General features: G+C 45.5%; 1 protein-coding gene across 4 annotated transcripts in view; it reads right to left on the bottom strand.

Moving 5' to 3' along the window:
- The window catches only part of CDCA2 (cell division cycle associated 2), a 418,898-nt gene extending 393,935 nt beyond the window's left edge, over positions 1-24,963 (bottom strand). For 2 of the 4 annotated variants that reach the window (XM_069214147.1, XM_069214150.1), the window contains exons 1-2: positions 24,858-24,952; positions 23,911-23,960 (exon numbers count right to left, since the gene is read on the bottom strand). In XM_069214147.1, the coding sequence (XP_069070248.1) occupies positions 23,911-23,913 (3 nt within the window). In that variant the 5' untranslated portion in view covers positions 23,914-23,960; positions 24,858-24,952. Of the gene's footprint in view, positions 1-23,910; positions 23,961-24,512; positions 24,744-24,857 lie in introns of those variants that run through there. The other 2 variants (XM_069214148.1, XM_069214149.1) reach the window with 2 other exon arrangements.
- Positions 24,964-25,858: the final 895 nt, after the last annotated feature.

Here is a 25,858-nt window from a genome sequence, read left to right as displayed (position 1 = left end):
CGGTTATCTTCGAGGGAGCAACTGTTACTCTTGCGGTTACAGTGTATATCTTGCTGCGTACTCTTTCTCTGTGGAAATAATGTCGCAGAGAAAGTCTGGATTTAAGCCTTGTCGTGAGTGTGGAGGCAAGATGTCGGTGACGGATCCTCATTCCGATTGCCTTTGGTGTTTGAGCTCCGACCACGACGTCTCGACTTGTGATTCGTGTCAGCACATGAATCCGAAGGCCCTTAAAGAACGCGAGGCGAAGCTGTTTATGGCCAAGTCAAAGGAGAAGCATCACAAGAAAAAGTCTTCTCCAAGACATCGGCGTCATCAAGACTCCCGGCGCCGTAGAGAATCTCGGCGTCATTCAAGGGAGGCTCGTTCCAGGTCTCCGGATCGGCGCCGGAGGACATGGGAGGTCAGCCCCACGGTGACGCCGCATCCTTCGACGCCGTTGCTCTCTCCGGCGTCTCCAACTTCGCCTGGACAGGCGTCGGTGATTGAGGTATTGGAGCCTCAAGTGTTTTCTCCGGCGCAGACGCCGAGGCCGGCGTCGGGGTCGCCTCCGAGTCAGGCACCCCAGTATCCGGCTTTTCCCACCCCTGGAGCCGATAGTTCCGCATTCTTGAATGCGATGTATGCCATCTTCCAACAGATGGCTCCAGGGGGTGCTCCGGCTGGGCCTTTGGCCTTTTCTTTGGGTGATCCTGCGCCTCTTCGGCCGGCACCCTTTATGCCCTTTCTCCCGTTTGGGAACGTGGGCTCGGCGCCAGTGTCGGCGCCGGTGGCCGCTCCGATGGCTTCGGAGGGATTGGCCCCAGGGATTTCCATCCCGTCGACGTCGAGATTTCGGCCTGTGACTCCGGTGGGTCCATCCGTTTCATCTGCTCTTCAGTCGGCGCCGAAGTTACCTGTGGCGCCGGATGCGGCGTCGGTGGCTTCGGAAGATCGGCGCCGATCTCCGACTTCGGCGGAGGTATTGTCGACTCCGCGGATTGAGCAACGACTGCATTCAAGGAGGCGTGCTCTCCGGGTACTAGAGGAGCAGGAGTACCAACGAGCCCTAGAGGAAGGAGAGCTAGAGGACTCGGGTGATGGGCTGCGTGGACTGGAGTCGGCCAGTGGGCTGGACACTTCCCCTGAGTGGGACCTTTCGTCCCCGGGGGAATATACCGAGGAAGCTGCTTCCTTTCATACAGTGGTACGGAAGGCAGCTAGTTTTTTGGACCTGCCTTTGCCGGTGGTGGAGGCGAAACAAAACCTTTTGACAGAGGTGTTGCATCCGGCCTCAGCCGCGGCGGAGCCTCTATTACCTTTTAATGACGCTCTGCTGGATCCGGTTTTAGAGGTGTGGAAGAAGCCGGCATCTTCCCCAGCAGTTCACAGAGCCGTGGCCAGGAGGTATCGGACGGCTCCAACTGATCCTGGTTTCCTATCTAGGCACCCTACGCCGGAGAGCTTGGTTGTGCAGGCCTCCTGTTCGTCCAAGTCAGCGCCTGGTTCTTTTCCGACGGTGCCGGGGGACAGAGATTCAAAAAAGCTGGAGGCGCAGTCGAAGAAGATTTTTTCGTCCTGCAGTCTGGCTTTAAAAGCCACCAATGCAACCTGTATCCTGGGGAGGTATATTCATGCTCTGATGGATGACATCTCCTCTTCGTTTACAGAGCTTCCCCAGGGTCTTTTGGATCTTGTCTCTGATGCTCAGGCTGCTGCGACCCAAATTATCCAGACGGGACTGGATACCACCGACTCGGTAGCCAGAGCAATGGGCACAACTGTGGTGGAAAGGAGACAGGCCTGGCTCCGTAACTCGGGCTTTTCGGCAGATGTACAGTCCACATTGTTGGATCTCCCGTTTGATGGGGACAAACTGTTTGGGGCTAAGGCTGATTCGGCCTTGGAACGGTTTAAGGAGAGCAGGGCCACGGCTAAGTCGCTGGGACTCCAAGCTCCTTCTTCCACGGCCTCTTCCAGATTCTTCAGGAGGTTTCGTGGATTTGGGCGTGGCTCTTCCTCCTCTTCCTTTCGGGGAAGATATCAGCAATCTGCCTCTTCCCATCCCTATAGATCTTTTAGGGGGAGGGCTAGGGTCCGCACCAGGGGAGCTTCTCAGCAGCACTCTGCCTCTTCCTCATCCTCTGGCGGGGTGCAGCAGGGGAAGCAGCCTTAGGCTTCCACCATTTCCCACTCACTCCTCTCCTGTAGGGGGAAGATTACAGCATTTTCTCACCAAATGGGAGACTGTTACGTCGGACACTTGGGTTCTCAGTGTTGTGGGAAAAGGCTACACCCTTCCCTTTCGGGAGTTTCCGCCCCTCATCCCGCCCCGCCCTTCGTATTGTTCACAAGAACACCTCCTGTTGCTAGAACAGGAGGTAGAAGTCCTCCTTTTAAAGGGCGCGGTGGAGTTGGTCCCGGAGCAGGAAAGGGGTCAAGGAGTTTACTCAAGGTATTTCCTGATTCCCAAGAAGGATGGTCGTTTGAGACCAATTCTGGACCTGAGGATCTTGAATTGGTTCCTCAAGCAGGAAAAGTTCAAGATGCTGACCCTAGCACAGGTGCTTTTGGCGTTGAACATGGAAGACTGGATGGTGTCTGTCGACTTGCAGGATGCTTACTTTCATATCCCGATACTCAAGTCACACAGGAAGTATCTCCGGTTTGTGGTGGGATCGCAACACTACCAGTTTGCGGTCCTTCCGTTTGGTCTTACTTCAGCACCTCGAGTCTTCACGAAGGTGATGTCGGTGGTTGCGGCAGAGCTCAGAAGGAAGGGGATAGCAGTATTCCCTTACTTGGACGATTGGTTAATCAAAGCCAAGTCCCCGGAGCTTGTGTTGCGTCATCTGCAGTCAACAACCCAGTTGTTGTTCGACCTGGGCTTTTCGGTGAACGAGCCCAAATCTCACCTAGAGCCCTCTCAGCGCCTCCTGTTCATAGGGGCAGTACTGGATACAACATTGGGTCGGGCCTTTCCTCCGCCTCAGCGGATTCAAGATATTCAGGATTTGGTTCCAATGTTTCGAAATGGAGCGGTAGTTCCAGTCCTCAAGGTCCTTCGTCTGCTCGGTCTTTTTGCCTCCTGCATTCTGTTGGTCACGCATGCTCGCTGGCACATGAGGGCTCTTCAGTGGTGCCTCCGAAGGCAGTGGTCTCAACACAGAGGGGATCTAGAGGGTACTGTCAAGATCTCCAGAGATGCTGCTGTGGATTTGAAGTGGTGGATTGCAAGCAACAATCTTTCACAAGGAAAGCCGTTCCAGCAGTCGCCACCAGTGACAACAGTCATAACGGATGCTTCCACTCTAGGGTGGGGAGCTCATCTGGGGGATCTGGAGATCAAAGGTCTTTGGTCTCCAGAGGAACAGATTTTTCACATCAATCTGTTAGAGTTACGGGCTGTACGTCTGGCTCTCAAGGCCTTCCTCCCTTCCCTTCGTGGTCAGTCGGTACAGGTCCTAACGGACAATACTACCACGATGTGGTACATAAACAAGCAGGGAGGAGTGGGGTCGTACCTTCTCTGCAGAGAAGCTCTTCGACTATGGTCCTGGGCAAAGGACCATCGGATTTGCTTGATAGCAAACCATCTGGCCGGAGTTTTGAACGTGCGTGCGGACAGTCTCAGTCGCCACTTCTCGGCAGACCACGAGTGGCGTCTCCATCCAGATCAAGTCCGTTTAATCTTCCAGAAGTGGGGGTTTCCTCGGGTAGATCTGTTCGCCACTCGAGAGAACGCGCATTGTCCGTTGTTCTGCAGCCTTCAGTATCCGATGCAGGAAGCGTTGGGGGACGCGTTTCAAATGACCTGGTGCGGCCAGTTGCTTTACGCGTTTCCTCCCATACCCTTGATTCCTCGAGTATTGAGGAAGATTCGCCAAGACCGGGCTCTAGTAATCTTAATAGCTCCGGATTGGCCAAGGAGGGTGTGGTACTCCGACCTTCTCCAACTCTCAACGTGCCCGCCGCTCCATCTCCCTTTCAGGGCAGACCTCCTCTCACAGTCGCAGGGGCAGGTTCTACACCCCAACCTCCAGAGTCTGCACCTACATGCCTGGAGATTGAACGGGGCAACCTGAGTTCCTTCTCTCTCCCGCCTGAGGTAGTGGATGTTATATTAGCGGCCAGGCGACACTCCACTAAATCTATCTACGCTAATAGGTGGTCTAAATTTGTTGCGTGGTGTGGAGAGGGGCAGATTGATCCCTTACATGCTCATCTATCGGACATTTTGTCTTTTGCTCTATCTCTGGCGCAAAAAGGTTGTGCAGTGGCTACCATTAAAGGTTATTTATCGGCCTTGTCAGCCTTCATATGTCTTCCAGACCAACCATCTTTATTTAAATCCCCTATTGTTATCAGATTCTTGAAAGGTCTTCTAAATCAATATCCTCCAAAGCCATTCGTTATGCCGCAATGGGATTTGTCCTTAGTCCTGACTTTCCTTATGGGGTCCCCTTTTGAACCTATGCATTCTTGCCCCTTGAGGTATTTGGTTTTAAAAACAGTCTTCCCGATAGCTATAACATCAGCAAGGAGAGTGAGTGAGTTGCAGGCCTCATCAGTAAAACCCCCTTATACAACTTTTTATGGGGATAAGGTGGTGTTGAGGACCAAGGCTGCTTTCCTCCCGAAGGTTGTTTCACCCTTCCATTTGGCTCAGGCAATTACTTTGTCCACGTTCTATCCTCCGCCTCATCCTTCCAAAGAGGAAGAAAGACTGCACCGTCTGGACCCAAAGAGAGCGTTGAGCTTCTTTATCGATAGAACAAGGGATTTCAGGCTGGAGGATCAGCTGTTTATTGGATACGTGGGCAAGAGGAGAGGAAAGGCAGTCCACAAGAGAACACTATCCAGGTGGGTTGTTCTTTGCATTAAAATATGTTACTCTTTGGCAAAGAAGGATCCTCCTGAGGGCATTAGAGCTCATTCCACCAGAGCTAAGTCGGCCACTTCGGCCTTAGCCAGAGGTGTTCCTGTGGTCGACATCTGCAAGGCCGCAACTTGGTCGTCCCTTCACACTTTTGCAAAACATTACTGTTTAGATTCTGAGGTTAGAAGGGACGGTCAGTGCTGCAGGATTTCTTGGTTTGACCATTTAGGCACCCACCGCCGGGCGTGGTACTGCTTTGGGACTCTATTCATGAGGTGAGGAATCCACAGGTAGTTGTATCCATCAGAAGAACGAGTTACTTACCTTCGGTAACGACTTTTCTGGTGGATACATTAGCTACCTGTGGATTCCTCACGGTCCCACCCGCCTCCCCGTTGCCTTTATGGTCTTGCCAAGTAATCCTTGAGTGCGCTCCTCTTGGTCCTTGAGGGTGCAATAGATGTATATATATAATATATTTATATATATATATGTGTATATGTGTATATATCTTTATGTATATACTTGGTGTGTGTATATATTTTAAAAGAGAGAGTTTTATATATATATATATATATATATATATATATATACATAAAAAGATTTACAGTTATTCATACAATGTGGTGTATTTTACAATATAATGGATGTTGCCTTGCTCTTTCATTGCATTGCCTGGTTGTTCTCATGCACGTAAAAAATGATTGGTACTGACGTTTGCACGTCGTCGAGGACCTCTTATTGCCTGTATGACGTCAGACGGCGTCGCGTGCGAGACAGTGACGTCCTCGTCGACGTGCAGAGACTAGTAAGAAGATTTCCGTCGAATGCTGGCGCCATGGGAGTATTCATGAGGTGAGGAATCCACAGGTAGCTAATGTATCCACCAGAAAAGTCGTTACCGAAGGTAAGTAACTCGTTCATCTGACCCACAGGGAGAGCTGTTTGTAGATGGGTCTTGCTTCAAGTTACCAGATGGTACGACCACTGCAGCCTATGCCGTCACCACAGTCAAAACAGTGGTTGAATCTCATAGAATCCCGCAAAATTCGGCACAGGCTGCAGAATTAATTGCCCTCACCAGAGCTTGTGAAATAAGTGAACATCTTAGTGTTAACATCTACACTGATAGCCAATATGCGTTTGGAGTAGCTCATAATTTTGGGCGACTCTGGGCGAATAGAGGCTTTATCACGTCACATGGCACTACCATTCAGCATGGCAACTTGATTGTGACACTTTTGACTGCTCTCAGCCTGCCCCGTCAGGTCGCAATCATTAAGTGTAGTGCCCACAAAAAAATTAATGATGATATAGGACGAGGAAATGCTTTTGCAGATGCTACAGCGAAAGCAACAGCACGAGCACCATTTGACAATGCATATGTTGAGAGTAGCATCAAGGGAGAGCCCCAGTACGAAGTATTAGAAAATACCATGCAGTGTGTGAGAGATATTCAAGCAGAAGCAACAGCAGAGGAAAGGGAACAGTGGGAGAAGAACGGTAGACTAGACAGTGAGGGTTGTTACACAGATGACACAGACAGAAGAAGATGGATGTTACCTAATTGTTATGTACACGCTATGGTTACTATGGCCCACAGTCCTGCACACATCAGTGCCCAAGGCATCAAGACAACTTTGGACCATGTTTGGAGTAATCCTCTGATATCCAAAGCTGCTAATAACCTGGTTAAAAGTTGTATGGTGTGTGCAGTGCACAATGCAGGAAAAGGGACCCCTACGCCCCCTGGCCACTTTGCCCCTCCTGATCTCCCCTTTGAAGCTATACAGATGGATTTTATGCACATGGAACCGTGTAACAAACTGAAATACGTGTTAGTGGTAGTATGCATGTTTTCAAAATGGATAGAGGCCTACCCATTAAAAGACAATGGTGCCCTCTATACCGCCAAAATATTACTAAAAGAATATTTTCCTAGATACGCATTGCCACGATTAGTCTGGAGTGACAATGGCAGTCATTTTTCTAATGAGGTAATGGAGAAGGTCTGTACCGCCCTTAACATCAAACATCGATTTCATGCTGCAAATCACCCACAATCAGCGGGCCTTGTAGAAAGGTATAATTACACCTTGAAGAGCAAAATAGCTAAGATTTGCGCTGAGACCAACTTAAAATGGCCAGATGCTTTGCCCCTAGCATTAATGTCCATCAGGATGACTGCCAGTAGCAAGTCACGATTATCCCCCTATGAAGTTGTCATGGGGAGGCCAGCCAATATCTGGGGGGTACCACGACCAAAGAAGCTTTCTGAAGTGCAATATCCTTTGTTTGTAGATTACTGTAAACAATTGACTAAAGATTTGCGTTTGATCCACCAACAGGTCAAGGCCAGCCTACCGACTCCTCTTGAAGGCCCTGGTCACCCTTTTAAGCCAGGGGATTGGCTTATGACAAAGAATTTTCAAAGAACCAACAGTCTTCAGCCCAGGTGGCGGGGGCCAGCCCAGGTACTGCTTGCAACACAGACAGCGGTGAAAGTGGAAGGAAGGAAAAACTGGATACATGCTAGCCACTGTAAGCGTGCACCAATTCCACTACAAAGTACTCTAACAGCAGAATTACCATTGTCTCCTGATTACAGAGAAGTAGGGAGACAGGAAACACCTCCACAGGTTTCAAGTGCTACTTCTGCTCCGGAGGTGACACAGCAGCCCAGTGACGAAGAGTTGCTGTTTGAAGATCAACAAACTCATCGATACAACCTGCGTCCTCGCCCATCCAAATGAACAGAATTTTGAAGGTGCGTAAGGTGGTGACCCCTACGAAAAGCTACATTTACATCACCCTGATAGCTCCTAGCTTGGAATTGCAAACTGAGGTCTCTTCTGAATGGCCAAGGAATCCTTTGCTCAGCAGAATACGGCACGCCTGCCTTCATGAAATACAGTTCCCCGCTTTCACCGCCACCGGCATTTCCGATGCCATTGATGTACCAGCATTAAAACGAGCTATCCTCACTGTTGTTACGCACACTTTGGGCGACGAGGTTGTAAATGACTGTGATGACTAAATTTCCAGCATGAACAGAAACACGGGTGACTAGCCTGTGCAATGACACCAGAACATTGGTCAGAACAATTGTCTCAACGAGAACACAAGCATAGTGAGATGCAGCTTGTGCAACGCTATTATCTGTGTTAAAAGCAGTGGGTAAATGGAGTTAACAGTTCTGTGACTGGCGAGAAAAACCAAGTACCAGTTCTACGGAAGCGGCCAGCCATTAGGGTTGGTGCGGTTTGTAGTCCCAGCGGTAAAAAAAAAAAAAAAAAAAAAAAAAAAAGGTGCCCTTTTCTGTTTAATACCCAAGCACATCACTGATCTGGTTGAAAATTGCTGGCCTCCGCCCTCATTTTTGCTGAGACACTGAACGAAACTGACAAACTATACTGAAGACGAACTTTGAAGTATCGCGACTTACTCACTGGGAGTTGAGACTTACCAGGAGTTAAAACTTGAAAAGGAGAAGATAAGGGACCTAGGATCAAGCCAACATCTATTGTCCTGTATTTGAAAAAACTTGTTCATGGACCAACCAGTGCAGCCTAACTGCTAGAGTGGAAAGCACGGCGGTGCTGAACCCTAGTGGGTGTGAACATTGAAGGAAAATTTACTTATCTGTATCTATACGTATATGATTATTAGTATAGTGATATCAATATTTTGCATTTACATATTTGGTAATTGTGTGGGTATATTTTTGAACACACATAGGCGGTTGAGACGAGTAAAACGGTATCATAGAAAGGTTGTAGGACCAAGGAGGAGAGCACAATAAAATTATGAAAATATATCCATTTGGCAGGACAAATATCCCTCTAGAGAATAGGGAAGAGTGGCCTTATAACTATTTCTACAAAACAACAATGAAGTACCTAGTGACCCTTATGTTAATATGTATAATGTCCAGTGGTGTTGCATCATTGTTGCAAAATCCTACCTTACATCCATTGATAAAGGTTCATGGAAAATTAGCGGAGACATTAAGTCTCACTGACTGCTGGATTTGCCGGCACTTGTCTAGACACCCTGAGGATCCTATAGGCCTTTATGAAGTACCAGTATCACCAAGCGAATATGAAAGAGGGGAAGTGTGTCTTGTACCAAATACCACTTGGAGATGTGACCAACAAGAATATCAATGGTACCTTAGGTGTGCGGTGCTCCCTAATACCCAGGCAGAATACAAGCTCTCCCCGATGCCTGGAGAGAATGCCACACTTAAAATGTTTCCCATATGTTTTGGTACCTATTTTTATGGGCAAAACCCAGAGGCAAAATACATGGGAAAGATCCCTCCTGAACAGTGTGTTTACACTTTGTTATTTGATATAAAAACAGGGAATTGGGATCTTGAAGGAGAGGAGAAAATAGACAGAAATTGGACAGCGTTAATTAATGGGACTCATCAAAATTACACTGTAAATTATTGGAACCTGACTGTGGGAGAAAATGAGATTCTGGTAGATCCAGAAGGATTGTTATATGATCCCTCCAGAGAACAAGATAGAAATGGGAAAAATTCACCTGTAATATTATCCCGGGTTTTCCTTGGCCCCCTCTGGACGGCTAGATGTTCATATGTTGCACCCTGGGCAAATGTATCATTGCTAAATACAATCTGGGAAGATTACAAGTATTGCAATAATTCTGAGCATGACACCCCAGAGGGTGTAGGATTGCCCCGAATAAAATACAGCATTATAAATTCACAAATCCAGGGAGGCATGTACTTCGTATGTGGAAGAACTGCATATAAAGTACTACCTCTAAACTGGGAAGGGATATGTTCACTGGCATATTTGGCACCCAACATTACTGTGATATCAAATATATCATCTTCCCAGCCCCTTAACATGGGGAGTTTTGCACATAGGTACAAACGAGGGACACCCATACTGGAGGAGCGAAAGAACTGGGTATTTCAAGTGTTACATGTTCTTATTCCAGGATTTGGAATTTTCGATTTACAACTGGCAATGATGAATATGTCAGCTGAATTAGCCATTGCATTTAATGCCACCAGGGAGGCCATAGGAAGTGTACAGATAGAGATAAACTCTGCAGCCCAATTGGCGATACAAAATCGGCTTGCCCTAGACTTGATTACAGTACAACAAGGAGGAGTATGTGTTTTAATCCAACATCAGTACCAGCAAAAGTGCTGTTATTTTGTCAACAAGTCATCAGAGATAGAATTGGATATTGGGAAAATAAAAGAAGCAGTACAGGTATTTGAAAAGGGGGGCCAATATGAAGGAGGCGATTTGAGTTTATCATGGTTATGGTCTTGGTTTGGGGGGTGGGGCTGGTTGTTTAAAGACATACTTTTTATAATAATAGCTATTGTATTAAGTTGTTTATTAGTACAGTGCTTACCTGCTCTCTGTTCCTGTTTAAAATTGTGTAAACTTCCGCCAGTGAAAATACTAGAAACAAATCGAGCTATGATGCAGAGAGAAGAGATAAATTCCCTAATGGCTATTGACCCCACTATCCTCACTACAGATACTGGTTGCTCATACCCATCGGTTGTTTATGTCCCCATGAATGCAAATTTCAAGGAAGTAGGAGTAAAATTCAACATATATGAGGAAATTTAGAACTATTCAAACGTTGATTATGTTCAGAAGAAAAAAAACTCAAAAAGGGTCGATTGTTAGAATCCATTTTGAATTGCTTCGTTTCTTTTACACGTGTAAGTTTGAGCTTTTGTTGTCTCTGAACGCACTGTCTATCACATATGTTATCTTATGTATATTTGTTTAAGTAAAATAAGCCTGGTTCCACGCCATAGGCTTGCAGCTGGTTTCTTTCCCTAACTGGGGCACTGTACTCATTATAATTGTGTGTTCAAAATAACTAACTGACCTCAGCTGTGGTATTTTGGGGACGGAAAGGCTGATATCTATACCTTTGAACCACGTAATCCTTTGAAGGGTCTCAAGAATGTGGGGAGTCAGGCAGCTGCAGAGGGGAGGCAAGGACAAAGCTGGGAATGGAACCGGTGTGTGGAAACTGATTAACTCCTTAAAATATCTGTATGACGTATATCATTATTTACACATTTTATGTATCCTTTGATGTATGAGTATAAATATCACTGTTAAACGCTTTATGCTAGCACACTTTACTTCGGGCCTGGGATGCCAGTGGTAAACCTGTCCTCTTTGCTGCAGCAAAAATAAACAGACCTTTGGTCATTGATTTTTCACTCCGGCTCTCCGTGTCAAAAACTCCTTTGTAAATGCATTTGTAAGTATCTGCAAATATGTGCATTTGACAACTCCATAGGCTCAGTTCCCTCAGAGGGCAGAACTTTGTTCCTGAGAAGAGAGGTTATCTTTTTGTTGTTGTGTTGCAGCTGGTTTCCCAGTTGTCTTTCCTTTCCTCTTGGTAGGCTGGGCCCTTTTTCCAGACTCCAGCTCTACTTTTTCACCCTGAGCCTTGCACTGTGCCCTTGTCTTGACACACACCAGTTCAGGGATACCCAGCATGGCTGCATGGGTTTTCAGTTCTACCTCAGCCCATGCTGAGGACTCCAGGTCATTTCCAAGCAAACAGTCTACTGGGATATTTGAGGAGACCACCACCTGTTTCAGGCCATTGACCCCTCTCCACTCTAAAGTTACCATAGCCATGGGATGTACTTTAGTTTGATTGTCAGCATTGGTGACTGGATACGTTTGTCCAGCCAGGTATTGACCAGGGGAAACCAGTTTCTCTGTCACCATGGTGACACTGGCACCTGTATCCCTCTGGCCTTCTACACTTGTCACATTAATTAAGAGCTGCTGCCTGTATTTTTGCATATTAGGAGACCAGGCATCCAGTGTGGCTAAATCCACCCCACCCTCAGAGACTAATGTAGCTTTAGTGTGACACCTGATTTGCTCTGGGCACACTGTTGATCCCACTTGGAGACTAGCCATTCCAGTGTTAGCTGGAGTGGAGTTAGAAGTGGTACTTTTCTTGGGACAGTCCTTTTCTCCAGTTTGGTGTCCAGGCTGATTACAGCTACGACACCAGGCCTTTTTGGGATCAAAGTTTTTACCCTTGTACCCAAAATTGTTTTGTGAAGAGGCTCTGGGCCCACCCTCCTGTGCATGTTTTTGGGGGCCTGAAGAAGACTCTTTACTATTTTTGTTTTTGGATGTCTCAACACCTTTCCCCTGGGGAGGCTTTGTGACCCCTTTCTTTTGGTCACCCCCTGTGGAAGTCTTGGTCACCCTGGTCTTGACCCAATGGTCCGCCTTCTTTCCCAATTCTTGGGGAGAAATTGGTCCTAGGTCTACCAGATGCTGATGCAGTTTATCATTTGAACAATTACTTAATAGGTGTTCTTTCACAAATAAATTGTACAGCCCATCATAATTATTACCACCACTGCCTTGAATCCAACCATCCAGTGTTTTCACTGAGTAGTCCACAAAATCAACCCAGGTCTGGCTCGAGGTTTTTTGAGCCCCCCTGAATCTAATTCTATACTCCTCAGTGGAGAATCCAAAGCCCTCAATCAGGGTCCCCTTCATGAGGTCATAAGATTCTGCATCTTTTCCAGAGAGTGTGAGGAGTCTATCCCTACACTTTCCAGTGAACATTTCCCAAAGGAGAGCACCCCAGTGAGATCTGTTCACTTTTCTGGTTGCACAAGCCCTCACAAAAGCTGTGAACCATTTGGTGAGGTCATCACCATCTTCATATTTAGTCACAATCCCTTTAGGGATTTTAAACATGTCAGGAGAATCTCTGACCCTACTTATGTTGCTTCCACCATTGATGGGACCTAGGCCCATCTCTTGTCTTTCCCTTTCTATGGCTAGGATCTGTCTTTCCAAAGCCAATCTTTTGGCCATCCTGGCTAACAGGAGGTAATCTTCACTGAGGCTCTCCTCAGTGATAACAGAGGTGCTGGCCCCTCCTGCGAGGGAAGCAGCATCTCTGACTATTATGTTTGGAGTCAGGGATTGAGGGTCCCTGATCTCCCTAATTAGGACTGGAAGGGGGGAATTCTCCTCCAAGTCACTATCTTCTCCCTCTGCGAGGTCATCCTCAGAGGGGTTGGCTTTTTCAAACTCTGCCAAAAGCTCCTGGAGCTGTTGTTTGGAGGGTCTTAAGCCAACTGGGATTTTCTTTATTTTGCAGAGAGACCTTAGCTCCCTCATCTTAAAATGGAGGTAAGGTGTGAGGTCGAGTTCCATCACATTCTCTTCTGCACCAGACATTATGTTTCTAAAAGTTGGAATACTTTTTAAGAATCTAAAACTATTTCTAGGACCTAATTCAAACTTTCACAAAACTTTTTAAACTCTAAAAGAAATGCTAACAGGGACTAACACAAGGCCCTAGCAGGACTTTTAAGAATTTAGAAAAATAGCTCAAATTGCAAAAATCAATTTCTAATGACAATTTTTTGAATTTGTCGTGTGATCAGGTATTGGCTGAGTAGTCCAGCAAATGCAAAGTCTTGTACCCCACCGCTGTTCCACCAATGTAGGAAGTTGGCTCTGTATGCACTATTTCAAAGTAAGGAATAGTATGCACAGAGTCCAAGGGTTCCCCTTAGAGGTAAGATAGTGGCAAAAAGAGATAATACTAATGCTCTATTTTGTGGTAGTGTGGTCGAGCAGTAGGCTTATCAAAGGAGTAGTGTTAAGCATTTGTTGTACACACACAGGCAATAAATGAGGAACACACACTCAAAGACAATTCCAGGCCAATAGGTTTTTGTATAGAAAAATATATTTTCTTAGTTTATTTTAAGAACCATAGGTTCAAATTTTACATGTAATACTTCAAATGAAAGGTATTGCAGGTAGGTACTTTAGGAACTTTGAATAATCAAAATAGCATATACACTTTTCAAATAAAACACATATAGCTATTTTAAAACTAGACAGTGCAATTTTCAACAGTTCCTGGGGGAGGTAAGTATTTGTTAGTTTTTGTAAGTAAGTAAACCACCTACGGGGTTCAAGTTTGGGTCCAAGGTAGCCCACCGTTGGGGGTTCAGAGCAACCCCAAAGTTACCACACCAGCAGCTCAGGGCCGGTCAGGTGCAGAGTTCAAAGTGGTGCCCAAAACGCATAGGCTTCAATGGAGAAGGGGGTGCCCCGGTTCCAGTCTGCCAGCAGGTAAGTACCCGCGTCTTCGGAGGGCAGACCAGGGGGGTTTTGTAGGGCACCGGGGGGGACACAAGTTAGCACAGGAAGTACACCCTCAGCAGCATGGGGGCGGCTGGGTACAGTGTGGAAACACACGTCGGGTTTGTAATAGGAATCAATGGGAGACCAAGGGGTCTCTTCAGCGATGCAGGCAGGCAAGGGGGGGGCTCCTCGGGGTAGCCACCACCTGGGCAAGGGAGAGGGCCTCCTGGTGGTCACTCGTGCACTGGAGTTCCGATCCTTCAGGTCCTGGGGGCTGCGGGTGCAGGGTCTTTTCCAGGCGTCGGGATCTTAGAGTCAGGCAGTCGCGGTCAGGGGGGACAACTTTGGTTACTCACAGTCTCTGAGTCGCCGGAGGGTCCTCCCTGAAGTGTTGTTTCTCCACCAGTCAAGTCGGGGTCGCAGGGTTGCAAGTCTCACGCTTCTGGCGGGAAACGCTGTTGCCTTTAAGTTGCTCCTTTAGAAACAAAGTTGCAGTCTTGGGTGAACAGGGCCGCTGTTCTCTGGAGTTTCTTGGTCCTTTTAGAGCAGGGCAGTCCTCTGAGGATTCAGAGGTCGCTAGTCCTGGGGAAAGCGTCGCTGGAGCAGTTTTCTTCCAAAGGGGGGAGACAGGCCGGTAGAGCTGGGGCCAAGGCAGTTGGTGTCTCCGTCTTCTCTGCAGGGTTTTTCAGCTCAGCAGTCTTCTTCTTAGGTTGCAGGAATCTGAGTTCCTAGGTTCAGGGGAGCCCTTAAATACTAAATTTAAGGGCGTGTTTAAGTCTGGGGGGTTAGTAGCCAATGGCTACTAGCCCTGAGGGTGGGTACACCCTCTTTGTGCCTCCTCCCAAGGGGAGGGGGTCACATTCCTATCCCTATTGGGGGAATCCTCCATCTGCAAGATGGAGGAGTTCTAGAAGTTAGAGTCACCTCAGCTCAGGACACCTTAGGGGCTGTCCTGACTGGCCAGTGACTCCTCCTTGTTATTCTCATTATTTCCTCCGGCCTTGCCGCCAAAAGTGGGGCCGTGGCCGGAGGGGGCGGGCAACTCCACTAGCTGGAGTGCCCTGTGGTGCTGGAACAAAGGGGGTGAGCCTTTGAGGCTCACCGCTAGATGTTACAGCTCCTGCCTGGGGGAGGTGATAGCATCTCCACCCAGTGCAGGCTTTCTTACTAGCCACAGAGTGACAAAGGCACTCTCCCCATGTGGCCAGCAACATGTCTTGAGTGTGGCACGCTGCTTAAACCAGTCAGCCTACACGGGTAGTTGGTTAAGGTTTCAGGGGGCACCTCTAAGGTGCCCTCTGGGGTGTATTTTGCAATAAAATGTACACTGGCATCAGTGTGCATTTATTGTGCTGAGAAGTTTGATACCAAACTTCCCAGTTTTCAGTGTAGCCATTATGGTGCTGTGGAGTTCGTGTTTGACAGACTCCCAGACCATATACTCTTATGGCTACCCTGCACTTACAATGTCTAAGGTTTTGCTTAGACACTGTAGGGGCACAGTGCTCATGCACTGGTGCCCTCACCTATGGTATAGTGCACCCTGCCTTAGGGCTGTTAGGCCTGCTAGAGGTGTGACTTATCTATACTGCGTAGGCAGTGCGAAGTTGGCATGGCACCCTGAGGGGAGTGCCATGTCGACTTACTCGTTTTGTCCTCACCAGCACACACAAGCTGGCAAGCAGTGTGTCTGTGCTGAGTGAGGGGTCTCCAGGGTGGCATAAGACATGCTGCAGCCCTTAGAGACCTTCCCTGGCATCAGGGCCCTTGGTACCAGGGGTACCAGTTACAAGGGACTTACCTGGATGCCAGGGTGTGCCAATTGTGAAAACAAAAGTACAGGTTAGGGAAAGAACACTGGTGCTGGGGCCTGGTTAGCAGGCCTCAGCACACTTTCAAATCAAAACATAGCATCAGCAAAGGCAAAAAGTCAGGGGGTAACCATGCCAAGGAAGCATTTCCTTACACCCATGATATTTGTCCCGCTTGGTTACCAAAACCATTTTAGACCATATGTGAAAGCTGGGAATAATCAACTGGAATGGCTGCAAAAATGTTAGTCCACAGGCATATACCAAGGCACCACCACCAGTATCAAAGGCTTCCTAGCACTACAGGAAGCCCTAAGATCGTTAATTATCACTTTTGCTTTGCAGGTCCATCAAAAATGAAAATTCGCAAATGAAAGTGTAGAGTATTCATTGAACTTGCAAACAGACACATATATCAAGAACCTACATGACTTGCAATAATATCCTAACAATGTTTCCATTAACAAGAAGCCCACACCAGTAACTACTTGGCAAGTACACTGCCTATTACTCCTACACTCTCTGAAGTTTCATATTTTCCAATAATGACTAGGGCCACATGAATTATGCGATCGTGCAGCTACAGTGTTGTTTTCATCATTATGTTTCTGCCAAATAATCCATCACTTGCTTCATAATCTTCAGATTTTAACAAAAAAAAAATTCTACCTCAAATGTCACTAAAGTCATTGCAAGATGTCTTGCTGTGCACAGAAAGGCCCTTTGCAGAGGATGACTAGTCACTTTTCTACTGATTAATTTTATGTTTAGGTGTTAAACTCGTGCTAAGGAAGTGCAATCTGTGCCCAGACAGTGTTAACAAGAGTAAAAATAGCAAAATTATGAAGTGATACCAGCAGAAAGTGGGCTGCATTACACTACGATTTGCCTTTTCTTGCCACATAATTTAGTTGCCTGTGCCACATAATTTTCAACTCTCTAAAAATAAAAAAAAAATAAAAAAAAAAAAATGAAGTAATATGATCTATAGATACTTCAATAAACGAACTTAAACTCCTTCAACATTTTTTTTTTTTAAACTATAAGTTAGAGCACATAAATAGGTCAATGATGCTAAAGCTAGAAATATAGGTCAAAATAACGCTGGAAAAAGCTTTGCCAACTACCTCAAATCTAAAAAACAAATCACACATTTCAGCCCTCAGAGACCAAACCGGTATCACACAGACACTAAAAATAATACAGGCTCTTTTCACACATTCTACTCAAAGCTTTATAGCCCCGACAGTGTTTGTTTAGTAGACTGACACAAATATCTCAGCAAACTAAACTTCCACCACTAAACATAAAAAATTGTATCTAGACCTTAACAAACAGATTCAAAGTTCTGAAATAGTCAAAGCCATCTAGCCAACAAAATACAGCAAAGCCCTGTGCCCAGATGGCTACCCTTTATCTTTCTGTAAGACTATTCAAAAAAACTTAACTACCTCATCTGGAAAACAGATTTCCCATTTTAGCTTCCACTGGGGAAATCAAGGGTACAATTTTGGATGCAAACAAATGGTGGTTATACACAAAGTCTGGAAGAACACAATGGATCCCAAGAACAGGTCATCCTAACTATTGAATGTGGACTGTAAAATTAATGCAAAAATCCTTGACATAACACTAGAAAAAGTCTTACCAGATCTAATACACCACACACAAACTGGGTTTTAGGGCACATACGCCTCCGATATTCTTAGCCAATTGGTTACATTTTTTAAAAGGCCAAATCCTTAACATCTGCTTCGACAGTCACGGCACTGGATGCAGAGAAGGCCTCTGATAAGAACCTTCGCCTGGCCCTTACTGTGTTCAGTGCTGTAGTTCTATTTGTATTTTGACCACTGACTTCGTGTCGCACCACTTTGCACTTGGCTTACCTGTCCACCGTCACATTAGTGGTCACCAGTTACAGACCCCGTTTTCTATTCAGCTTAGCCTTAGCTTCATGCCACGTTAAAGGTGCGAGTAGTTTTCCGTACCAAACATGTTATACAACTTGTTTTCTATTCTGTGTGTTCTTTTTCTCAATGAAGAGCTAGGACATAAGGTGGAGGAGTCAGTTAGCGAGATAAGGATGTACTAGAATAATGTTTATGGTACAGCAGGGAACGGCTTAGGCGAGACACCTTGGGGAAACTGGCCAGTTCCAACCTGTTTCTTTCAACCCTGACCTAAAATAGCCAGCATTTTTTTTTTTTAATACTTCTTGCTCAGCGGGAGGGGTTTTCTAGAAAGCCCTTTCCTTGTTTAAGATATATAAGAAAGCCAGGTCGACAGTGGGAGATTCAGAGACCTCAATCAGGATTTTAGAAGTCGAATGCCTGATACATTTTCCGTGAGGCTAGAGTTCTCTCTTTCTCGTTTCAGTCGAACGGGGTAATTGGCTTGCTGGCAGGAGAAAGATGAAGCACCAGACAGGCCCTGTTGGGATGCATTTTTATTAATTATTTGCTTTGCGTGTGAATCTATATACATATATCAATATGAGTGTTTGTATCCTTGCATGTATATATTTGCTGTTTATAGATTGAAGATACTTCGTACATGGTCTTACTTCATTGTTGCACATTTTAAAAGTACACTCCGATTTAACCGGCCTTCCTTCACGAGCCTTGCAAAAAGATATAATAAATGTCTTCTTCTGATTGAGAAGTGCATTCCAGAGAATCTTTTCGACTCCTTTCCGTGTGTGTATTTTGGCTCAGTAAGCAGTAAAGCAAAACACATTGGTGTAGATCGGCAAGGGGGAGGGGTTTGTAGGTTGAAATTGTACATTTAAAATTGAAAATATGTTTAGCAGGAAAACTAAAGCATCTGCTTCTAAAAACGTATGTGAACAGAGTGTTTTTCAAATTCCTGGATGGTGCTGGGCACCCTATGATGTATTAGCTAATGAATTTTCACATTTGGCTAGTTTATCAGAAAGTTGGGATGAATGTTTGAATGAGGCAGAACCAGCAGACGTTTTGTCTTGCTTAAGAAAAGTACCAGTTGAAGGGAATGATCTTTCAGTTCTTGGCAGACGGGGTGGGTACTTTTGTCTGCCTACAGAAAAATGCACAAAAATGTAAGCAGTTAGAAAGGGTGAATGAACAACTGGAAAAGCAGCTTGTGGATTCAAAGAATAGTGTTACCATGTTGTCTTGTCAAAATAAATTATTGAAAGATAAGGCAGACACGTATCAAACCATCACAGAACATGCTGCAATCAAAGTAGCTCAAAACAAATATTGTAAACGTAGAGGAAGGATAAATCAGAAAAAGGTTAATTTAGTCATTGCTAATGCTGGTTTGGACGGCTGCCCAACTTTGTCTTGGGATAGTAGCGTTTGGACCAGCAGTGATCCGTCAAAGTCTAGTGATGAAGAGAGTAAAAAAATGTAGGGGACAGGGTGACCTACAGGAGAAGAATGTAGTGAGTGACCAGCCAATATTTAGACAAAAATTGCAGCACAGGGATTGAAATTAATTCCTTAGCAGATTATACACAGCAATAAGTCAATGATATCATAGATATATTTAAGCAACAGGCGGGAGAGTCAGTACTTACTTGGATGGTGCAGTTGTTTGATTATGGCGCCTCAAGTGTAATGCTTGATACAGGGGATTCTTCTAAATTCTGCACTCGAAGCACAGATCCCCTCATATAGGAACAGTTTAGAAGTTTTCAGGGTCCACGCCAAATTCATTTCCTGCAGTTAGCCTTTGAGGGATGCAGTCATAAGTACTCTACAGAATCAGATTGGTCGCCTAATTATAAGTCCTGGTATACTTTAAGAGATGCAATGCAAAGACTTAAAGAGGAAAGTATGAAAAACTGCAATTTTCCTGAACAATGCACACCATCTATTAGATGGACCACTTGCTGCCTCAGTGCGCAACCCAATTATTCGCCTCACTCCACCAGCCTACAAACAAGTGATCATGGCTCTTCTAATTAACCAGGCAGGGCAGGCTTTAAGAGACGTCCTAGAGGCTGTCAGAGAGTACGGGGATTTAGGACCATGGGATAAACATGAGAGATATTCGAGGTCTGAGGGTCGCACAGATAACAACAGAGTGTCCAGGAAAGATATGTTTACGGCGCTACTAAAAGATGGTGTCAAGAAAGAACAGATGGATGGGACAGATACCAAAAGCTTGTGGGAAATGTACTGTAAAAGAGGTTTGGATCGAAAGGAAGGCAGCAGAAAGGTAAGCAAGCAAGATAACAAGCGTCAAACGCAGAGCCAGTCACAGATATCGGGGGAAGAAAAAGAAAGGGAGAGAAATGTTTCCTCACGAGAGAGAGAGAGGAAAACCTAGACAGTGACTGGTTACCTTTTGAGAACAGAGACCGGGGCGAGCCTGCTTGCAAATATGAAAGCATATATCCAGGCCTCACTAGGGCAAAAGTTGACAGGTTTAAATCAGACTAGGAAACTGGCCATGCTCCGGTACAAAGTTGGGCTTGTCGAGGTAACAGACCTCCTGTTAATTTAGAAATACATTGGAAACACAAAAATGTGCAAAAAGTTCAAGCCTAGTTGACACCGGGACAGAGGCCTCTTTGATTTATGGAAACTGTAGGAAGTTTAGCCTTAGCTTCACTGCCAAGTTAAAGGTGCGAGTAGTTTTCCGTACAAAACATGTTATGCAACGTGTTTTTTATTCTGCGTGTTCTTTTTCTCACCGCATTCGGTATTGTTCTATAATAGATTGCCTCTTTCCGTAATGGGCAGGGCCCCTGTAGCAAAAATTATGTTTTGCTGCGGTGCTTATATCTGGTCCAGAACTCCCTGTTTCCACTGTGCTAGGCTATTCTGCCGCCTGGATAGCTTGCTGATCTCACTGGTGTGGGCAGGTCGACATAGCAGGGTGGCGCTGCCTGTGTTGCAGAGGGATCTTGAGGAGGGAGGGCTGGTGATTCCCAATATTAGATGCTACTATTATGCAGCGCACCTGCAGCATGATGCAAAATAGATGACGGAATCCAATAACTGGGAAAAGAGATTGTTGGCAGGAATGCTGGATGGGCAGATGCCGGTGGTCGATCTGAGTTCGTCGTCCACTATCTGGTCAAAACCACTGCTTGGATTTGGGAGCAGGCCGTTAAGAATGTGGTTCGTAGGGCCCCCTTTGACAGAGAGCTGAGGCTATGGGACCTAGCACCCTTTAGGGAGATGGAAAAGTTGATGTCCATGGAGCGTTGGAGGCAGGGCTGCTGTGAGGTGGTAGGAGATCTGTACCCAATGGAGAGTTAATTTCCTTTACTGAAGCTCAGTAATCGTTTGATCTGGGCCCTGGGCAGTTTTTGCAATATGCTAAAATGGAGAGTGTGGCCTCTGAGCTTTGGAGTTGTTTTCCGGTGACCCCACAGGCCTTGGCAGTGCTGAACGGACTGATTAATAGGGGTGAGGGCACAAACTTGATTACCCGGTTTTACAAAGCTCTTCAGGAGGATCAGCCATATGATCCGAGTGTGGCGTGGAGGGTGTGGGAGTACGAATTGGGAGAAAAACATAAGTCTCTGATTGGGAACTGGAGTTGTCACTTGTGCGTACTGTATCATGCAACAATAGGTTTAAACTATTACACTTTAACTTTGTGCATAGGACATACCTCACTCCCATCCGGCTAAACAAGATTGACCCAGTACGCAGAGCAGGGTGTCCCAGGTGTGGCGCTTTTGATGCTTCCTTTCTGCACTTATCTTGGACCTGCAGGACTGTATACAACTTCTTGATAGAAGTAGCAGGGAGAGGTGAGGAGGTCACAGGATTGGGGGTGGAAGCAACGCCAACGACATGTCTTCTGGGAGTGATACAGAGACCACGGGGCCGGAGTGTCCAATACAAGTTAGCGCAGTTGGCGCTGGTATTGGCCAGGCGCAGAGTAGCGATTGGTTGGATGAGTCCCTGGACCTCTTCAGTCCCCTGTTGGATGCAAGACTTAATGGAATGGAGAGCAGCGGAGAAACAACATATGCGCCCGACACGACATGATGAGGGGGCTTTAACAGATGTGGTGGCTTGGGGGGGCGTTACTGGAACGGTCCTGGGGTGTGGGTGAGGGAAACTCTGCAGGCAGTACGGAGGATGAGGAGAGTACACCTTGAACATACTGGGCATCAATGCATTGGCTCTGAATATCTCTCAGCTTGAACTTATTTATACGAGTCCCTCTGGTACAGTGATATCACGATATAGCCTTGTCTCATAATAGCACTGCGCTGTATGTTTATTGTTGATCATGTTTTTCTAATTCAATAAAAAGTAATTTAAAAAAATAAGCATAATTATATACTTTTCACTGGAAGGTATAGCTGATACGATCAGTAGGGTATGTGGAATATAGACACCTAGCGTATCCTCCACAGACCTAAAATATTTCTTACCAGAATTGTGGTGTTTTGTCCACTTGGTCAGGCAATATGTAGCTAATAACCGATCTCTGTTGAGGTGAACCTAAAGTAGCTTACATTCATTTTAGAATAAATCTTTTAGAAGAATGCTGCATTCCTATATATATGTGCCATTTCCCGCAGAACTGCATACCCCTATTGTTTGCGCTTCACATTGTAACAAAATTTCATTCATTAATTCTTTTCCAAGACCATGCTGATAAGGTGACCTGTATTTCTTGCTTTCATTTTTGTGCTATTTTAATAGAATGGTCTGATTTAATCTCCTTCTGTTAGTATTTTATACCATTGCCCCAGGCCTCCCTTTTGTATATTTTCTATTAAACTGGATGCCAGTTCTTCATCCATTCTGAGGAAAAAGGTTTCACTGTGGTAAGAGTTGCGTTTGAAGCCCAACTTGAAAAGTGCAGTATCCTAATGAAAACGAATGAATCAGCGGGTGCTCTTGCCACCACAAATTCCACCACAACTGGAGAATAGGCAGTGCAATTTATTGAAGCATGTGAACGGAGAGGGGCACATTTTGGGTGCTGGCCCAAGCTCACCAACAGTAGTCCCTCCACTGAACACAAACGATAAAAACAGCTGGACTCATATGGTTTGTCCCGAACTGACAGGTGCCTCATACACTAACTACTGGAAAATTCACAGAAACTTAACTGGTCACTAAAACACTTTACTTTGGGAACAAGCCATTTAACACTCTGAAATATTACTGTTCTCTTGAGAAAGATTGTTCATTGTGGGTTGCTTTGGATTATGCCTATGTGTATTTATTCTCAGCCATGTTAGGATTTCCAGCAAGTTAACACTCCTACTAAAACTCCTCTTTATACTATAAAACTATTAAATAAAAAAAATATATATATATATTTTTTTTTTTAAACACAAGACATGAGGACATGCACCCACCAGGATCTGGAACATCCTTCTTGTATCCATCAGGACCACCCTAACTTTGCTATGATTTAAGAAAATAGTTGAAAACTCGATCTTGAAAGAACACTACATCACTATGCATTAGCAGTCCACATGCCAGCTTCTTCTCTTGCTGGCTTGTTTTGGCTCAAGAACAGCGCTCCACTGCCTTTTGGCTAGGTCAATGATGTAGAAATATCATCTACATACAGACATTCATACATGTTGCACGGAAGTGTCATTAAGTTAATAGGACCGTCTATTTTTTAGGGTTTCTATGTTAAACTGTCCTACTTTCCTACATGTAAATGTTATCTATTACTTGTCATTTTGTTGGTTGTGAAAACAGTTGCATCGCAGACTGTCCAGACAGTACCACCGCCTGCTCACATCTAGAAATTAAAGTGCACAAAGGCAGCTAGTGTACCAGATCCTAAAACACGTGTGGAACACAACAGTACCAGCCACAGGTACTGCTGTATCACCATTAACTGATTAGAATTCTCATTGATTTGATTACCCAGAAGCAAAGGGAGAATTTTTCTGGAAACATCTACAGATCTACAAAAAAAATCACGACTTATGATAAAAAATAACAGTACAAAAGTGTTTTTGAAGTGCTTATTAGGAGATCTACAATAGCAAACGATGCGTAGGCAGCTGAGGCAAAAAAATCAAGTCTTCATTTTGATCAATTAAATGGAAATATCGCATGTTGTGAGTCAAAGCTAATCTCACCATTCTGGGTCTTCATAGCTCATCTGCCCCCTGTGAAAAACAGCAAGACCCTAAAAAAAAATTTAAAAAAAGAAATGCTGTTCCCCAACAACCAGGTCTTTTCTTGCCTGCAACATTCACACAAGAACTCGTTCATTTCCACAATCACTGCCACCGAAGCCTGGTCGCTGCACCTATTTACTGAAATGCCTGCAATACTGTCAACTCCTTGGTACAGAGCTGGTTTAGTATCAACAATGCCTTGGTTTATAAATAGTATCACCTCCAAATGCAGTTTCTGGTCAGTATTTATTTTCTTTACTGGCAAACGCACCAAAGCAAAGAAAAAAAAACAACGACTTGCAATAGTGTTACCCACTTAGTAGCACCAGGAGAGGCTCTTAAAACACTCTTGTTTGCTGCAGACTAGCCTCCTCCCACACAGTACCTCACTGGCAGCACATTCAGCCCCCCAAAAAATCCTTAACAATGCTCACCCTCACCTTAACACTGCTCTCCCCAAAAAAACTTCTACCCAGGTAGCAAATGCGACATTTACGACTTTTCATTCTCCATAGTATTTCTTAAGAGCAACGGTAAGGCAATGGTAATCTGAAACCTACCTCCTCGGCTACCTATACACCACTAACTAATTGTATTAGAACTCCTCGATCAACTGCAACTTTACTGCCAGGGCAGCGACAGTGGAGACAATCCCTTGATCAGACAAGTTGTTCAAAACTTTCTTCCTCATACACCCCCATCCCTTCACTACCTCGTGCTAAACCACCGGAGGGGCTGGCTCATGGCAGCGCTCAGCTCCACAACAATTCTCTAGTTAATGGCAGTAGTGCCATTTTCCAAATCATTTCGGGGGCTGCTACAAGCACACGCGCGCCAAATCAACAGCTCTAAGAACCCCTCAAAGCCGACAGATTAGGAGAACTCATTCACCGCGGATGACTCACATTTCAACCTGTCCTCCTTGTCGCAACTGCAGAGAAAAATACAAATATTCGTAGAGCAACTCGAGTGCAGCGCCGCCAGGATTCAAATTCAAACACGTCACAGTAGAAACAGAAGAAAGAACAGCACCAGGACACCTAGCAGTATCACGCATGCGCCTGCCGAGACACTTTTGGTACAGTTGATTTTGTATTATTATTTTTTTTTTAATATAGGGCTGCAAATGAGATCCAAATTATATTTCACGTTTTTGGATACGGGGAGAATAAGTGATTTGCCGAGACTTGAATGATATTGTGAGCCGAGGTTGGGAGTGAACCCAAGAAGACTTAACGAAGCAACTGATAATAGAAGACTACAAATCAGTGGTGAGAATAACGCATTCTACTGTGGTGCACTGCACTAAAACGCATTATTCACGCAACATTTTCACCTTGACCCCACCTACGTGCTACGCGGCAGAAGCTGGGAGTCAGTGACCGTGACCATCTAGAGGAGCTGCATAAACCGCAGCATGCGAAAGATGTGCACACGGTGCTGCAGAGGAGACTTATTTAAGTAGGCTGCAGCCCAGTGCAACTGTTATTCTATTTCAGGACCGGAAGCTCAGATTATGCTTCTCTTTCTTTATTACTCATTAACCCCTTCGCTGCCAGGCCTTTTCCCCCTCCTGTGCCGAGCCTTTTTTTGGCTATTTGGAGCAGTTCGCGCTTAGGCCCTCATAACTTTTTGTTCACGTAAGCTACCCACGCCAAATCTGCGTCCTTTTTTTCCAACATCCTAGGGATTCTAGAGGTACCCAGACTTTGTGGGTTCCCCAGAAGGAGGCCAAGAAATTAGCCAAAAAACAGTGAAAATTTCGTTTTTTTAAAAAAGATTGGAAAAAAGGGCTGCAGAAGAAGGCTTGTGGTTTTTTCCCTGAAAAGGGCATCAACAAAGGGTTTGCGGTGATAAACTCACCAGCTTCCCAGCTTTCAGGAACAGGCAGACTTGAATCAGAAAA

This window comes from Pleurodeles waltl, chromosome 11, assembly GCF_031143425.1.
Source record: "Pleurodeles waltl isolate 20211129_DDA chromosome 11, aPleWal1.hap1.20221129, whole genome shotgun sequence".
Classification (NCBI taxonomy): domain Eukaryota; kingdom Metazoa; phylum Chordata; class Amphibia; order Caudata; family Salamandridae; genus Pleurodeles; species Pleurodeles waltl.
The sequence above is the reverse complement of the archived record's forward strand: the minus strand, read 5'-3'. Positions and strand labels throughout refer to the sequence as shown.